This window comes from Geotrypetes seraphini, chromosome 6, assembly GCF_902459505.1.
Source record: "Geotrypetes seraphini chromosome 6, aGeoSer1.1, whole genome shotgun sequence".
Taxonomy (NCBI): domain Eukaryota; kingdom Metazoa; phylum Chordata; class Amphibia; order Gymnophiona; family Dermophiidae; genus Geotrypetes; species Geotrypetes seraphini.
Window position 1 is genome coordinate 163,230,128 of NC_047089.1, and position 19,287 is coordinate 163,249,414.

Genomic DNA, 19,287 nt, shown 5'->3' on the forward strand with positions numbered 1-19,287 from the left:
CCAAAGAAGGTGTAAATGTATGCATGTACTTAATGCATATATGTGAATACTTTAAAATACATTCATATATCACAGTAGCTGCATCCAAACTAACACCCCCCAACCCCTGGGGAAACCTATATGCCATCTGTATAAATATAGATGCTATATTTTAGGATATTTGATTAAACATACATATATCTCACACAATTTTATAGCACCCTTTTTAGTGCAGAAAATGTGCTTTACATCTGGAAAGATATTTTATAACTCACCCAATACCGTGTTCATAAATACCAGATTTTAATTCAGGAAAGAACTTTAAGACTACCTTTCTAATAGAAAGTTGTCTGAGAAGTGCCCAACTAAATTTATTTTACTGTCTTTAAGGGCTTGTATGGCTTATTGCAGAGGATGATGTGCCTACAAAAAACTTACCGCTTGCTTTAATTTCTCGCACATAGTTGCTAGGGAACCATCCAGTTTTGCCACTGTGACTGCCCTCCCACCATCCCCCTTCTTCAACTCTTGTGACGTGGATTATGTCGCCCTTCACAAAAGAAAGCTCATCTTCATTCCTCTGCTGGAAATTAAATTTTGCTCTCACTACCATCTGATGGTTGCTGTTATCTGTCATGTCCTAAAATGGAAAAACAACACACCCATCAAAAGAGTTTTATTGGCACTCCGCCAAACTACTTTAGAACTAGACATTACATTAAACTGGAAGTTGAAGTTGTGATAAATACTGTTAAAACTAAGTAACTTGTTGAAAATACAGACACCAGAATCATGTCAGAATGAATATTTTGAACCATACTCAGAAACAGTCAGTCAGACTCTTGAGGAGAAAATAACTTCCTCCGATACTGTAAATTATATTCTTAAAGATGACGTGAGCTTTTAAATTTTTTTAGAATATAAACTTAAATATGTAAGGTTTATCAAGGCTAAACTCTCTTTTATAGACCTAAAAAATTTAAATCTTATAGCTTTTTATCAATTCGTAAGAGAAAAGGTTAAACATCTCTGTAGAAAGTAATCCCAATATCCACAGGCCCTGGAAAATGTGGAGGATCAGTCTGAGAATTCTCTGTTGCTGTAAGAACATAAGAAGTTGCCTCTGCTGGGTCAGACCAGAGGTCCATCGTGCCCAGCAATCCGCACCCGCGGCGGCCCATCAGGCCCATGACCTGTAAGGTGAACCTTTTCTAAGCCCTTTAATCCCTCTTATACTCTTTCTATAACCTATCTCCACCTCTATCTGTATCCCTCAATCCCTCTATCCTTCAGGAATTTATCCAATCCTTCTTTGAACCCCCGTAGTGTACTCTGTCCTATCACAACCTCCGGAAGCGCATTCCAGGTGTCCACCACCCTCTGAGTAAAAAAGAACTTCCTAGCATTGGTTCTAAAATTGTCCCCTTTCAGTTTCTCCGAGTGCTCCCTTGTGCTTGTGGTTCCCAATAATCTGAAGAATCTGTCCCTTTCTACCTTCTCTATGCCTTTCATGATCTTGAAAGTCTCTATCATGTCTCCTCTGAGTCTCTGCTTTTCAAGGGAGAAGAGCCCCAGCCTTTCCAACCTGTCTGCATATGAAAGGTTTTCCATACCTTTTACCATTTTCGTCGCTCTTCTCTGGACCCTTTCAAGTATCGCCATGTCCTTCTTGAGGTACAGTGACCAATACTGGACACAGTACTCCAGATGCGGGTGCACCATCGCACGATACAGCGGCATGATGACTTCCTTTGTCCTGGTTGTAATGCCTTTCTTAATAATACCCAACATTCTGTTTGCTTTCTTTGAGGCTGCTGCACATTGTGCCGTTGATTTCATTGTTGTATCTACCAGCACCCAAGTCTTTTTCAAGGTTACTATCCCCTAGCACTGATCCCCCCATTTTGTAGCTGAACATCGGGTAGACTCTAGAGAAGCAAACAGCTTTTTATATTCTTTTGCAACCGGTGCTGCCTGTTTCCTACATCCCAGGCACGGGAGCCTGTTCTACCCTCTGTAGGCCAACACTGAGATTTAGCAATGTCTAAGGCACAAGGGTAAGGCACACTCCTTTGTGCAGCAACATGCGCCATCACTTTTATGACAGCAAGATTTTAATTTCTATGTTTAATTATAAGTTTTAATACAGTTTGACTGAGTCATTTTGCTTTGTAAAATGTCTGCTCCAGGCTTGCTGGGAATCAAAGGTGAGACTCAATATTATCAAATTCATATGATTGAATCTAAAACCCATGGAATATGGGCTAGGAATGATAGGACTTTTATCAATAATTAGTGGACTCTCATGTTATATACCAACATATTGAAGTTATTCATGGTAGGAGACCCTAAGTTCACTATAATGAGGAAAATATTAGATTGTCAAAGCGTATCCTGAGAATAATTCTTATACAATCATTCACTTTGTCTTCTGATTCTAATATTCCCATACTATGCTGCTATTTCAATGTTAGATATATAACAAGTCATTACTCTTAAGTGACTTCATTGTCAGCTCTGATTTGGAATTTATTACTGAAACTTGGCTGTGTGATCACACATATCCTGTAGCTAGCACAGATATGTCCTCCTGGCTATATAATGTTGCATATTTCTAGGAACGGCAGGAAGGGTAGAGGCTTAGCTGTCATTTCTATCACTTTCTTTTTTTTTTTTTTTTTAATCTTTATTCCTTTTTATTTCTTTCAACAAGTGTACAATATTATTACAATTAATTCACATAACTCACTTGACATTCTTAAACAATATTATTATACATGTTTTAATACCCCCCATCCACCTCCCATCCCTTCCCATATCAACAAAATATTTCATCCAAACTTATACATACTTGTACATCCCTCTTTCATAATACAATTAATCTTACATTAAATCTGTCCCTCCCCCCACCCTTTCTTCCTCAAACTCTTTATTCATTTTATTATACAAAGTAATGCACAACAATATATATCTCATCATAGTACATATATCCCCTTATATTTCATAACAACATATTTCCAATAAATTTACCCTCTTTCCTTTTCTATTCATACCTATATACCATGTTTCTTATATCCATTAATCAGTTAAAATATACCGCTAGCTAATTAAATTATCCTATCCCCCCCACCCCACCCCATTTCTATAAATTATCCCCTAAGGAAAAAGAATAAATCTTAATCATTATAATAATCAATTAATGGCCTCCACACCTCTTGAAACCTTTTAAAATACCCCCTTTGTACTGCAAGAAATCTTTCCATCTTGTACATATGACAAACTGAGTTCCACCAGAAACTACAATTCAGTCTAGAACAGTCTTTCCAATTAGTTGTTATTTGCTGAATTCCCACTCCAGTAAGAATCATCAATAATTTGTTGTTTGCTGCAGATATCTGACTTTTGGCCCTCATACACATTCCAAAAACCACTGTGTCATAGGATAATGCCACATGACTCTCCATTAATATGTTGACTTGATCCCAGATTGATATCCAAAATGCCTGAATACATGGACAATAAAATAAAAGATGGTCTAAAGTTCCAACTTCAATTTTACAATGCCAGCATCTATTAGACTTAGAGCAATCTAATTTTTGTAATCTAGTAGGGGTCCAGAATGCTCTATGCAACAAAAAGAACCATGTTTGCCTAATAGATGCTGACATCGTACCTTTAATTCTCCAAGACCAAATACGTGGCCATTGAGATGCATTAATCTGATGCTTAATCTCAATGCTCCAAATATCTCTTAATCCATTTTTAGGCTTCTTATTCAAATAATTAGATATAATTTTATACCACTTTGCGGCCTGATGACCCAGAAAATCTGCCTGGAAACATAAGAATTCTAAGCTGTAATGATCATTTAAAGATTTCCATTCAGGGAACCCCACCTGAATAGCCTGCTTCAATTGCAACCACTTAAAACTTTGTTTTTTATTCAGACCATATTTATGTTGCAATTGTGAAAATTCAAGCATCTTACCATTATCAATTACTTCCGTTAATGATCTTATACCTGCTTTAATCCAATCTTTCCAGACAACCTTAAACCCGCCTATTTGTATCTTGGAGTTTATCCAAATAGTCTGTTGTTTCGATTTTAAAATAGAATCAGTAGTTAATTTGTCTATAAACCTTAATGTTTTCCAAGTATCCATTAATACTCTATTGTCCTTACGTATTCTAGGCACCTTTATACCAAGCAAAAGATCAAGCCTAAGTGGAAAGATAAGTGATCTCTCCACCTTTAACCACTCTGGTAATTGTTCCAAAAGCTCTGGGAGGACCCAATACATACCTTGGCGCATGATATAGGCCTGATGATACCTATAAAAATTGGGAAAATTTACCCCACCCTCCTCAATTGGTCTTTGCAAAGACACTAAAGCCACTCTTGCAATTTTACCCAGCCAAATAAATTTAACCAGAATACTATTTAATTTTTTATAGAAAGACCCCTGAAAAAACACTGGTATCATTCCCAATTGATAGCAAACCACAGGCAAAATCATCATTTTAACAGTTTGAACTCTTCCCCACCAGGACAAATGTAAAGGATTCCATTGCTCACACATCTCTGTTACTTTTTGTAATAAAATTTTTTGATTTATTCTCATTGTCTCTTCGAGTGTTTTATTCAACCAAATACCTAAGTACTTTATTCCATCCTCTTTCCATATAAAAGGGAAAGAATCAAATATACCTTTTGTACAATGCACATTTAAAGGTAAAATCTCTGATTTAGTCCAATTTATTTTGTATCCTGAGAATTTTCCAAATGTATCTATTACCTTCAGTAGACATGGAATTGTTGTTTCCGGATTTCTCAAATGAAGCAAAATATCATCTGCATAAGCGGATACTTTATAATCCACTCCAGCACATGGAATACCCTGTATGTCCTTTGCCTGTCGAATAGCTAATAATAAGGGTTCAAGAACTATATCAAAGAGCAAAGGAGATAATGGACAACCTTGTCTAACTCCCCTTTGCAACTTAAAAGCATCTGAAATATTATTATTTATATATAAGCGAGCAGTTGGGGAGCTATACAGTGTTTGAATCATTTGTATAAATCCGGATCCAATACCAAACCACTCCATAGCTTGATACATGAAATTCCATTCTACACGATCAAAAGCCTTTTCAGCATCTAGTGATACCGAAAAAGCCGGATCATTAATTTGTTTTGTTAAATAATACATCTGAAATGCCAGTCTAGTATTATTAGAAGAGTGTCTCTGAGCAACAAATCCAGTTTGATTCATTCCTATTATATGCGGAAGAGCTTTAGCCAATCTTAATGCTAAAATCTTAGCTAATAATTTACCATCTACATTTATTAAAGATATAGGCCTGTAATTTGACACCAATGTTGGATCTTTATTTGGCTTTGGCAAAACAATAGTTAAAGATTCTGCCATAGTGCCTGATATACAACCTTTATTCAGTTGATCCTGATATAATTTTAATAAATATGGTAATAGGGAAATTTGAAATTCTTTATAAAACTCTACTGTAAATCCATCTCCACCTGGAGCGGTCCCAACTCTAAGGGATTTCAATGCCATTTGTAACTCTTTTAATGATATAGGTTTATCTAAACTTCCTTTTATATGATCAGGAACCTTAGGACCTTCAATTAAACTCAAAAAATCCAACCCATCTTTCTCTTTATTTAAATAAGACTCCGAAGAATACGGTGACTTATAATATTTTAAAAATTGTTTTAATATATTTCCAATTTGAGAATGTGAATTGCCTAACTCATCTTTAATTATGTTTATTTTTTCCTTCCTTTTCTTTGCTTTTAAATAATTAGCCAATAATCTTCCAGCCTTATTTGTACTACCATAATATACCGCTTGTTGAGCAAAAATATCTTTCCTTACTAACCCAGAGGAAATTTCATTATATTCACTTTTTTTTTTTTAACAATATTTGAAATGTCTCCTGTTCCCATTTATTAACCAATTTTAATTCCAAATTTTTAATTTCTTTTTCCAAATTTACATATTGCTTTCTTAGCTGTTTCTTTTTATATGCAGAATATGATATAATTTGTCCTCTCATAGTTGCTTTGAAAGCATCCCATAAAATTCCAATCGACATTTCCTCTAAATCATTAAGTAAAAAATATTCATTAATTTTAGTCTGAAATTCTGTGCAAAATTTAGAATCAGCAAGCAATGCATTATCAAACCTCCATACCGGTTTAGAATTATCTTGATCTACTAAATTAACTTCTATCCACACACCACCATGATCAGATATTATTATTGGTTCTATGTCAGCTTTTACAACTTTCTGTACTATCTGATCTGAAACAAAAATATAATCAATTCTTGAAAATGATTGATGAACATGTGAACAAAATGTAAATTCCCGATCATTAAAATGAAGAATACGCCATATATCTTTTAAATTACATGATTGTATCAAATTATCTAACCCCATTGATTTCATAATTCTACTTGGTTTTTTATCCATTATTGGATCTATAACAGCATTGAAGTCCCCAGCCACCACTAAATTAGTAGTAGCCAGTGGTAAAATTAATTGTTGTAGAGACTTAAAGAATTCACTTTGATTCGAATTAGGGGCATATACATTTAACAACGCCATTGTATTATTGCCCATGCTCATGTCAACAAGTACCCACCTTCCTAGAGGATCTGCCTTAATCATATTAAACGTTGCTGGACATTTTTTATTTATCAATATTGCTACTCCTGCCTTCTTTTTTATCGCTGGTGCAAATAAACATTGTTTTATCCAATTATCTGACAGCTTCATAGACTCTATCCCAGACAAATGTGTCTCCTGCAGAAAACATATATCTATATTCTGTTGTTTGATATATGACATTACCTTTTTCCTTTTTACTGGGTGATTCAGGCCATTAACATTTAAAGAAAATATTTTGAAAGTCATTACACAAATAAAAATTTAATATCTAAGAATCTCCACTTCAATATCATATTATACTCTTTTTCCTTATATCCATACTGTAAATTATCTCGTTCCCCTTCCCCCCAACACCTCCCTATCTCTCTTTCAACATATTTCCCCCAATTCACAAAATCTTTAATAAATACTATACCAACATCTCTTCCTCCCATTCCCCTCCCTACTCCCTCCCTTCCCCCCCCAATTAATAATGCAAACTTGGAAACGCTCATATATAATCAGGTGACAAAAAGCTCCCTTCAGGCTCTGCCATATACATCATTTATCACTCCTAATAAGCTACATTATATAATATAATATCTTTCAAATAATCTACTAAGTTCCAATTTCCTTTTTTTTTTTTTATTTTTTTTTTTTCTTTCTTCCCCTCCTTCCCCGTTTTTTTTTTTTTTTTTTTTTTTTCCCCCCCTCATTCCACCTTTTTTCCTCCATTCCCTTTTCTTCTTCCACCCTCACTCCCCTCCACACTTATCCTTAAATTATAAAACATCTATAAATTCAGAATCTTTCCCTCACATGCCCAACAAACTCATTTTCATATACCAATATCTTTTAATATTAAATTGAATTTACTACAAATAAATAAATCAATATTATTGTATTCCTGTGAAAACAATTACATATTAATAAATTATTCAATTTTCTAATTGCATACCCCCTTTAATTAATCTAAAATCACCTTCTTAACCTTAAACATTAAAGTGATATTAAAATATATCATTATATATCATAAATAAACAATTTCATCAATCTTCCGCTTTGTGTAGAAAAACTCTCCAAGCATATTCAGCTTCTCCCCATCTCTTCAATTCTTCTTGTCTTTATATCAGCTGCTTGTTTTAACTAATTCATCACTATTATGCATCCATTTTTATCGTTCATTCCCTTTTTTTTTCATAAAATCCCTAAACAGTTTCAGTTCCTTTAATATATTATAGTCATATAAAAGTCTGAATAAATCCAACCACACTTTCCAGTTTCATTATATTTAAATTGTCATCTATGTTTCTACAGAGTCATTCATACACTGAAGAGTCAATCCAAAAGAAATCTGATGTTCTTTGCTTTACAGTCAATTCATAGTGAAATTATTCTTAAATCCTGTTCAGATACTGCTTTATCCTTTACATCTCATACTTTCCTTGATCTTTCTTTCACTTCTTTAAAGTCACTTCTTCTTCCAAACAACTTGCATTTTTTTATAATAAGTTTATATTCTCTTTAAAATTTAGGATTTATCTGCAATCAGGCTTCTGTCTCCTTCATATTTCCAAATTCTTTTCCTTTTTTAGCACAGTTCAAGTAATCATCCAATACAATTCTTTTTCTGTTTAAACCACCTCTTTTCCTGTAAAGTGTCCTATGCACTTAAGGAAATCTCCATCATCTACCGCCCTTTCCTTAATCTTTGAAATCATGAGTGTTTCCATTAATATAAAGTGCTCTTTGACCTCAGCTAGACTATATTCAATTCTAAAGTGTCAAGAATGTTATAAAGCTGACATCAATATATTCCAGCACTTCAAAAAGAGTCTATAGCAGGATCCTATAAATTGCTGTTTATTGCCTGGAACATCAATATCAGATAAAGGGCTGGAAATGTTACTTAAAACTGCCCTAACTTCTGTAGGGAGCCTAATTTCAACAATTAGAGCCAGTCATTCTTAGTTTATATTTAACTTTTAATATCCACCTCAATCAGAGACATCAGAATGTTCATTCACATTAATATCCCTGAGATTCATAGCATGTGGAATGATGTCATCATAGAATCTTTGCATCCACATCCTTCCATTCAGTTCCATCAGCAATTCAAATCTGTTCCATTTTTAACTGTAACTCCCAAAGTCCAATTCTCCATAAAATATTCTATATCAGAAACCAATCAAAACAAATAAAAAATCAAATGAAGAGAGGAAAAAAAAAACCAAAAAAAACATCTCAGAATCAAAGTATTTCTTACTCCAATCCTTCTGTTAAATTCTAGTCTCAGTTTATGTATTCATAGGCTGTTCACATTGCTCTAAGAATTCTTTTAATTTCAAAGGATCATCAAAGTTTGAAGTTTTATTTGCAAAAGTGACCCTCATAATAGCTGGGTACATTAAACCGTACCTTGCTCCAATCGCTCTAAGCTGTGGTCTCAATTCAAGCAATTTTTTCCTTTTTTGAGCTGTTGCTTTTGCAAAATCTGGCACTATATATATTTTAGAATCCTGGCACTTCAAGGTCTTATTTTCTTTTGCCAGTCTTATAATTTCCTCCACATGCTGATAACGGAGCAGCTTACAAATTAAAGGACGCGGACCCTTTTGATTATCATATCTTTTAGTCGGGACCCTGTGCGCCCTCTCTATTTCCAGAGGAAATTTAACTGTCAGAGGTAGAATTTTTGGTAAAAATTGCTCAAGAAAGGCAATAGGATTATTTTTTTCTACCCCTTCCGGGATCCCAATCAGCCTTAAATTATTTCTTCTTTCGCGATTAGAAACATCCTCAAGATCCCTCTTTATTATTTCTATTTCTTTACAGTCTCTCTTGCAATGAGCTATTTCTTTTTCTGTTTTTTCCACTCTCTTATCTAATTGCTCCACTTTAACATCCACCACCTTCAAACTTAATTTAAACCCTGCCAGCTCTTCTTTAACTTCCTGTATATTCTTTGCATTTTGTAAAACTATTTCCTTTATCTGGCGCAGTTCCTTAACAATGTCAATATCTTCTGCCTCATCCGTTGGCAATGGAACTTTAGAGGGGGCTATCGGCTCTATTTTTGATCTTTTATTACTTCCTCCTACTGAGTTAGCTTTTGTCAGCTTACCCGATGCCATTATGCTGTTGATCCTCGTCTTTTTAATGAATTTCAACTGTTTTTCTGTAGCTATATTTTATTTATTTGAGCCTTTTTCACAGAGCAGTTCAGTCACCCGACCATTCTCCTTCGTCTCCAAGCCACGCCCTCACTTTCTTTTTTTAAAGTTCAATATTTGTATTGATATTTTTAAAAAAACGTGTATAAACATTCAACAAAACATTCAGGGAAAGTCATCATAATCACAATTGACAATCAGGTAAATGATGCATCAAAAATCACAGCAGTAGCATGTAGAATTAACAATCAAATGAGATGTTATACACATTGATCGTTTTAAAAATCATCAATGGGAATAGTCAAGTTTTTATTTCTCGACTAATTTGGAGATGTTACTTTGTCAATTAACTGGTGAACAAGCTTCATACTCTATTGTAGTGTTTCTCAACACGCGGTACGAGTCACCCTGTGGGTACGTGGGCCGCTTGTTGGGGGTACACAGCATGGCCACTGCTGAGAATATTCCCTGCCTTCTTTCCTGCCCACACAGAGCTACTAGCTGATTGGCTGCCATGAACTCGCGGCAGCTAATCAGCTAGTGGCTCTGCACGGGCAGGAGCAAAGGAAGGTCATGCCTGCCACAATTCATCGCTGGACCACCAGGAATACTAAAGGTATGTGGGAGGAAGGTAAAAATTCTTAGAATCAGCTGGGACAGGAAGCAGGAGGGATCCCTCCTGTCCTGGCCACCGCTAGACCACCAGGTCTCATGGCAGGTCCAATGGAGGCCTGCAAGTCATCAGGAGGGAGGGGGGACAGGGGACAGAACCTGGCAGGGAGGAAGTGGGGCTGAGTGCAGAGACTGGCAGGGCAGGGGAGGAAATGAGGGGGTGCTGGATGCAGAGCCAGGCAGAGCAGCACGGGAGGGACACAGGGTGTAGAGCCTGGCAGGGCAAGGCAAGGCACTGCATTTGAATATTAACCCCCCAGTTTATATTCAAATCAACCTTTATCCTCCTATTTTTTGAGGAAAAAAGGTTACCTCAGTTTATATCTGAGTATATACCGTATTTAGAATGACTTACCAGACTTCGATACTGGCCCTGAAAGAGTTTTGAAGTTCTGCTGAGTACAGATTGGGATCCAAGGGAATCAAAGGACTTTATTCGGTGAGAGGATGGGCGCGCACATACAGAATCACTGCCCAATCCAATATCTGAGGGAAAAACAAAGAATAAGATTCTTTGACTTAATGTACTTTAATTGCAAGATTTAATGGTCTGGAAAAGCTGTACAGTAGATGGATTGTACTAAAACAATACATAAGAAAAGGAAAAAAGACATTTTTCAATTAAATTGTGAAAAATCTGCTATACAAACCCCTTGGTGCCCAATACTTGAACACACAACCAGCTAGTCATAATTCTTTCATGAAGTCAGTTTTCAGAATGCAGGACATTCTTCTTTCTACTCCTTGGTCATCTAGCTCATTTGGCATTGGTTCCATCCTACTTATTGTCTTATCTAATCTAATCTAGTCTTCAGTTTATATACCGGGTCATCTCCCAATGGAGCTCGACTCGGTTCACATGTAATTAAGACTAGAGTACATAGAAAGAAGAGCATAAGAGAAGTAAGAGCTGTATTATTATCATTTTGTTTATACTGTAGTTAAACCATTTAAATATTGTGAGAACAGTAAAGTTTTCAGGGCTTTACGAAATACAAGAGAACAGAGACCAAAAACCAATGCACCAGGAGTTTTCATTCATGACTATTCAGTGGTTTATCATTCAATTTTCAATCTCAGAAATCTCTAATTCTAAGCTTTGCAGTTGTAATCCTCTGGCTGAGAGCCACAGATATGGCTGCAACTACAGCCCCAAAATAATATCCAGACAAGGCAACCAATGGTTGTCACTCTTGAGTAATGACTGGGGCACCCCCAACTCCTATGCAAACTATGAACTCTACCTTCACAAAATTCTCTACCAAGCCCAAAAGCAGAGTCTGAAAATCAAACCTGGTTCTCCAAAACCATTCCATCATATCTATCTCAGGTAGATAAGTTAAACAACTGCTTTAAAAGAAACTGGCATTTAAAAAAATTTAGCACTGTGAGACACACAACAACTTTGTAAAGTGAAGGGAAAGGGGAAAGGATTTGCTATATGGCTTATCTGTGGTGCAATCAAAGTGGTTTACATATTTTATGTAAGGTGCTTTTTCTGTCCCTAGTGGACTCACAATCTAAGGTTTTTTTTTTTTGTTTATTTGACATGAGGCTAACCATACTGTCCTCCTCTATGTAAAAAGCACAGTCCTGTCACACACAATGAAACTGTCTCAAAGCACAAATTCCAAGGAAAGCTGGGTACTAATGGGCAAGATTGGCATGCTGTTTCTTCCTATGTATCATAAGATATAAGAACTGCCATACAGGGTCAGACCATCAATCCCAGCATACTGCTAAGTGGCCAAGACAGGTTTACAGAATCTTCAAAATAGCAATCTGCCATGAAACTTACATCCAGGGATAAGCAATGCCTTTCCCCAGGTTTACTAACGGTTCATGGACTTTTCCTCCTGGAATTTGTTAAACCTTTTTTTTTAAACCCAGCTATACTAGCTACTATTACCACATCCTCTGGCAGTGAGCTCTGAAGCTTAAACAAATTAAGGGAAAAATGTCCTCCTGTTTGTTATGAAAGTATTTGTATTATTTGAAAGAGTAAACAAATCGATTTGCAACCCATTCCATTCCATTCAAAATTATGTAGATCTCAATCATAACCCACTTCAAATTCTCCTCTCCAGGCCAAACAAATGTTAGGAATCTTTAGCTTTTACTCATATGGAAATCATTCCATCCTCTTGTTTTGCCTTTCTTTATACCGTTTCTACTTGTAATTCTGCAACATCATCTTAGTGATTGCAACGATCAGAACTGCACACAATACTCAGGGTGCGACCCCAATACAGAAAGAAACATTATGATATTCTTTATTTCATTCTCTAACTCTTTTCTAATCCCTAACACTGTTTTGTTTTGTCCACTACTTCACACTGAGCAGAAGATTTCAACATATTGACCACAATAATATATAAGTTTCTTTCCTGGATGACGACTCCTAATGTGGAACCTAGCATCATATAGCTGTAATTGGGAAGAATAACTCTAAAATTTGAACACGCAGTCTTACAGTCTGCCAAGGTCCTCCTGCAATCTCTGTCTTTATGCAATTTAATGACCAATTAATTAGGTACATTTACTAAATAATGGATACTGGATACCAAATACTCAATAGCTACAAAGTGTCATTTGAACAACATAGCAATATAGGTATGTGCTATTTTTAAGGGTCAACAGACTGCCAATCACATAATCTAATATGATTGGACTGCAATCCTCATTAGACCCTGTTACCGTGCTATTCAATTATTCTCAATTTAAGTTGAAATTTTTATATTCTGCATAACTCTTTTCAATATAGCAAGAATTAAACTTATCAATTGCTGCAGCACCACCTCTTCCGACGAGTCTCGTTTCACTACTTCATCAGAGAAATGAAGTGTGAAAAATAGCATATGCACTGACTTAACTTCATAAGCTGAAACTGCTGTGCTGTAACGCCGCTAGAATAGCAACAAAGATCATTGGCCCAGGACCTTCAGATGTCAGAATTGACACATGCGCCTGGCCTGTCCCTTCTCTGCCCGGATTTGCTGCGGCGGCAGCATTGGGAGGGATGGAGTCAGGTGGCAGGGTCAGCTTCGGGGGTGCAGCGGGCAGGGAGGCAGAGAGGAATCACCACTTTACAAATTAACAAACAGAAATAAAACAAAAAACTGAAAATAAGAATATACGAAAATACCAATTTATTGAACTAATCCATTTTTCAATTAGCTGTCAAGATGCCAAAATCTCCTTTTTCAGGTCAGTACAGTCTACTGCTATTACAGTATCCTCCTGCCTGACATTCAGGAAGGGGATTTGAACACCAAAAGTTAGTAAAAAATGTATTAAAATTAGTCCAATAAAAAGATTACCTTATTTCCATTTTCTTTTTATAAACATTTATCAATACAACTACAATACTATTTTACTCTAAAGCAACAACAAAAAAATTTTTTTCTACCTTTTGTAGTTTCTGCTTTAATCTTCTTCTCTTCACTTTCTTCATTCTACCCCACGTCTGTCCTCTCTCCCTTCCAAGCAACATTTGCCCCATCCATCCACTGTCCGCCCTCTTTTTCAGCCCCTTCCATATGGTATCTTCCCTCTATGGGCTAGATTCACTATACTTACCTAAGCGATCCGATCCATGGCCAAGTCTTCCTGGGTTACCAATTCACCAAGCCTCCCCATGCAAATTATTGCGATTGGAGGCACATCCCAAACCGACCCCAGAGCAATCCTGACGCATGTGCAGACCATCTTCTTTGCCTATAAATGGTCTGCACATGTGCTTGCTATCCTGACTTCCCTCTTGCCGACTCCTTCCCCAGCTCCAGCGAGAAGTCCCACCCATGACCACTTTGCTTCTCCCAGTTCCTCTGCCTATCATCCCTCCCGGCTCCGGTGCCTGAGTTGTGGTGGCAGTGCCCACTGCTCTCCATTTCTTCGGCTCTTATTTGAGGGCAAGAGGCATTCTCCCATTGTCTATGATTGGATTCACTGCAGGGAAGGGTTACTCGCGAGCACATGGTTTTAACCTACGGGTTTAAAGTGGGGCTGTACTACGGCGTGTTCTGTTCCAGTCTGGAACAGAACACACCATAATGCAACCCCACTTTAAACCCACAGGTTAAAACCACGAGCTCACACTGCAGGGAAGGGCAGCAGAGAGCAGGAGAGTCGGAAAGGACGTGAGCAACTGGTCTAATCTAATCTTCCATTTGTGAGTTGCAACATATCTATACAGGCTCAAGGCGACAGATCAAAGAGGAAGGAGAAAGAAGGAGGAGAAGAGGACGTGGAGAGATAAGAAGAGGGACTTAGACGTAGGGGATTCTATACAGAAACTAAGATAGTTAATTGTCAAAAAGGTGAGTCTTCAGGATTTTTCTGAATCTAGTGTAGTTTGTCTCTTTCCTGATAGCATCTAGTAGGTCATTCCAGATTTTTACAACCAGAGAGGTTAGCATAGAGTGGAAAATTTGTTTGTAGTGGACGTATTTTGTGGATGGTAGGTTTAGTTGGACTCTGTTAAGGATTCTTTTTGATGTTGTCCAAACATTAGAGAATAATTGGATGAGAGGGGTTGCTGAGCTTCCGTAAAGGATCTGGTGTAGGATACCTGACGATTTGAAGATTATTCGGGATGATATTGGGAGCCAATGTAGTTGCCTGATGAAGGTTTGGATTGAGTCAAATTTGTTTTAATTTGTAGATTAGTCTAACGGCTGTGTTCTGGATAAGTTGTAGTTTGTGGATAACAGCGATGTTGATGCCAAGGTAGGCGGAGTTGAAATAGTCCAGTTGGGGTAGGATCATCATCTGAATGATCAGAGCAAAGTGGTGTGGGTGGAAGTATGGTCTTGTGAGTAGTAGTTGACTCATAGTGTAGATGATCTTTTTCCGAAGGTTAGATATTTGTGGGATCGTGGTCCGCAGCAGTCACTTTTTTTTTGATCGGCCAGCCCAGTTGGTGTTCCTGAAATTATTTAGTGAATCGCTGCCTTCCTACATTTGCATTCGGAGAGAGCGTGAACTCGCAGGCCTTGAGCATGCGCAGATGCTCAAGGCCCAGCAAAGAAGAGGAGGCAGATCTTCGAGCACCGGCACCAACGCACAGGACATGCCGGTGCTGGTGCCGGTGGCCAGATGGAAGTAAGAAGCCTGTTCGGGTGGGTCTGGGGGATTTCAGATTGCGGCGGGAGGGACCTTTGGGGGGAGCAATGCCGGTTCTCGAGGGGGGGGTAGAGCAGCGCCGCTGGCCTCGGGGAGTGGGGGTGGGTGGGAACGTATCAAGTGAGTTTCCCTTAGTTCCTATGGGGAAACTCGCTTTGATATACGACTATTTTGGTTTACGAGCATGTTTCTGGAATGAATTATGCTTGTAAACCAAGGTACCACTGTAGTTCCATAACCTACTGCTACTACTGAAAATGCTGTGACTTTACAGCATAATGTACAGTATTCACAATCAATTGCATAGTTATTTAGCTTTTCTTTGTCTTATATACAGACAAAGCTTTTTGCAAATACCATGGTACCTGATCACATAATCTTTGATGTATCATCAACAACACTTTGGGCTCCTTTTAAGAAGCCGCGTTAGCGGCTTTATCGCACGCACCTTTTTAGCGCATGTTATCCCCCGCGCTAGCTGAAAAACTACCGCCTGCTCAAGAGGAGGCGGTAGTGGCTAGTGTGGCTGGCAAATTAGTGCGCGCTATTATGTGTGTTAAACCGCTAACGCGGCTTCATAAAAGGAGCCCTTTATATTGCACCCGCCACATAATTGGCAGCCAATGTAGTTGTTTTAAAACTGGGGTCATAGAAGTAAATTGGTTGACTCCCGTCACAACACTTGCTAAAGCATTTGAATTATTTGGAGAACATGTAACTTACTTCTTGCAATTCCTAAATATAATGCGTTACAGTAATCAATTTGGCAGAGTACTAGACTTCACAAAACATTCCATAAATCACACTGCAAGAACAAAGGCTTCAATCTCTTCAACAAATTTAACATATGTGACATTTGTGCCCCCATTGAAAGATGACAATCTAATACCACTCCCAGCAAGCGTAATTCAGTTTTAACAGGAATTACATACCATATATACTCGAATATAAGCTGATCCGAATATAAGTCAAGACACCCATTTTTCCCCAAAAAAGGAAGAAAAATGGTTGACTCAAATATAAGTTGGACGGCTTAATATTCGAGTGCCCTGCCCTGTCAGGCTCTGCACCTAGCCCCCTTCCCTCCTTCCCGTCAGGCTTTGCACCCAGCCCCCTCCCTGCCAGGCACTGCACCTAGCCCCTTCCCTCCCTCCACTATCAGGCACTGTAGCCAGCCCCCTTCCCTCCCCTTCCTCCCTTCCATCAGGCTCTGCACCCAGCTCCCCTCCCTTCTCCTCCCGTCAGGCTCTGCACCCAGTCCCCCTCCCCTGTCAGGCACTGCACCCAGCCCTCTTTCCCTCCCCTGTCAGGCCCTGCACCCTGTCCTCCCTCCCTGCCCGTCGTACCTCCTCTGCCAATCCCTGGTGGTCTAGAGATGCAGCAGGCAGGAGCGAGCTTTCTGCGCTCCTGGCCCACTGCTAACCCAGTTAGTTGTCTGCTGCTGGTTAGGTGACTGTTGCGAGTTGTGGTTTCTTTAGCCGCTGAATGGCACTAAGCAGGAGCACGATTTGGCCCTACTGCTCGGCACTGAGAAGGAGAAATTAGGTTCTTACCTGCTAATTTACTTTCTTTTAGCTTCTCCAGACCAGTAGAGGTTAACTTTACGAATGGGTATATATCTAATCATGACCAGCAGGTGGAGACTGAAAACAAAACTTTGGGACAGTATATCCTAGCCCCTCCTCTCTATTTCCCTTAGTCTGCCGAATAGCCAAGCAGAACCAAGAACTGGAAAACAACAGAGAGAAAAAACAATACTCCAAAAGGAGTAACAAATAACATACCCAAAATGCTGTTGGAAAATGCAGAGGAGGAATTCCCGAAGGAAGAATGTCCCCACAGCTCGCCAGCTAAGCCAGCCGAGCCACAGCCGCTGTTCTTCAATTCTCCCCGGCCCTAGAAAAATACTAGAACCCGCAGCAAAAACCAAAAACTGCCCGCGCAACAGCCCCAACAACAACAACAACAGACAGGGTGGGGACCTCTACTGGTCTGGAGAAGCTAAAAGAAAGTAAATTAGCAGGTAAGAACCTAATTTCTCCTTCTTTAGCACTCTCCAGACCAGTAGAGGTTAACTTTACGAATGGGACGTACCAAAGCAGTCCCTCTCACGGGCGGGACCCCCGAAGGGCCGATACCAGTACACGCTCACCGAACACCGCGTCCCGACGCGCCTGCACATCAACCCGATAATGACGAACAAAGGAATGCAAGGAGGACCAAACCGCAGCCTTACAAATATCCACTGGAGGCACGAGCGACGACTCAGCCCAAGAAGCCGCCTGACCCCGAGTGGAATGAGCCTTGAGAAACTCCGGAACAGGCTGCTGTTTCAGAAGATAAGCGGAAGCAATCGTCTCCTTGATCCAGCGCGCAATAGTAGCCTTAGAAGCGCCCGCTCCCCGACGAGGACCCGCCAGGAGGACAAAGAGATGATCGGACTTCCAGAATTCCTGGGTCCGCTGCACATAAGAGCGAAGGACCCGACCGACATCCAACTTGCGCAGCTGCCGTTGCTCAGAAGAGCCCTCCCGACCACCCAAGACCGGGAGAACCACCGATTGATTGACATGAAAAGGAGAAACAACCTTCGGCAGAAAGGAAGGAACAGGCCGCAAGACGACCCGCTCCCTAGAAAACTCCAAGAAGGGAGCCCTACAAGAGAAAGCCTGCAGCTCAGAAACACGCCTAGCAGAAGTAATGGCCACCAAAAAGACCGCCTTCAAAGTAAGGTCCTTCAAAGAACAGTCGTCCAAGGGCTCGAAAGGCGGACGCACCAAAACAGAGAGAACCAGATTAAGATCCCAAGAGGGAACCGAGGGCCGTAGGGGAGGCCTAAGCAACTTGGCCGCCCGCAAAAACCGAATCACATCAGGAAGAGCCGATAAACGCTGACCTGACACCAACCCTCGAAAGGCCGACAGGGCCGCAATATGAACCCGGAGAGAAGACCAAGCCAGGCCTCTATCCAGGCCATCCTGCAAGAACTCCAGAATGTTAGGCAGATAAGCGCGAAAAGAGGTCACTCCCCGCGCCCGACACCATTCCTCAAAGAGACGCCAAACCCGCACATAAGCCCGAGAGGTAGAAAGCCTCCGGGACCCCAACAGTGTAGAGATCACCTTGTCTGAATATCCCTTCTTGCTAAGGCGACCCCTTTCAAGAGCCACGCCGTAAGACAGAAGGGAGACGGGTCGAACATGGGAATGGGACCCTGCATCAGAAGGTCGTCCGAGAGAGGCAGAGGAAGAGGATCCGCTACCAGGTGCCTCACCAGATCCGCATACCACGGACGGCGAGGCCAATCCGGCGCCACCAGCACCACCAAACCCGGATGGTGAACAATGCGAAGAAGCACTCTGCCCACCAGCGGCCAAGGAGGGAACACATACAACAGCCCCTCCGTTGGCCACTGCTGGACCAGAGCATCCAGACCCTCGGCCAGACCGTCCCTGCGACGACTGAAGAAGCGGGGCACTTTGGCGTTGCCACCCGTGGCCATCAGGTCCATCAGGGGCTGCCCCCAAGCCTGCACTATCAACTGAAACGCCTCGGCGCCGAGACACCACTCTCCTGGATCTAGAAAGTGACGACTGAGGAAGTCTGCCTGAACATTTTCTACTCCGGCTATATGAGAGGCCGAGAGGTCCAGCAGATGGGATTCCGC

At 39.8% G+C, this 19,287-nt stretch overlaps 1 protein-coding gene across 9 annotated transcripts in view; it reads right to left on the bottom strand.

Moving 5' to 3' along the window:
- Nucleotides 1–19,287, bottom strand: part of ARHGEF7 (Rho guanine nucleotide exchange factor 7) — a 460,949-nt gene that overhangs the window by 371,252 nt on the left and 70,410 nt on the right. For all 9 annotated transcript variants that reach the window (XR_004539809.1, XR_004539810.1, XM_033948005.1 and 6 more), the window contains exons 4-5: nucleotides 10,852–10,982; nucleotides 418–619 (exon numbers count right to left, since the gene is read on the bottom strand). Coding sequence is in view for 7 of the 9 variants with exons in the window: in XM_033948005.1 (XP_033803896.1) it covers nucleotides 418–619; nucleotides 10,852–10,982 (333 nt within the window). In the remaining 2 variants the exon portion in view is untranslated. The remainder of the gene's footprint in view (nucleotides 1–417; nucleotides 620–10,851; nucleotides 10,983–19,287) is intronic.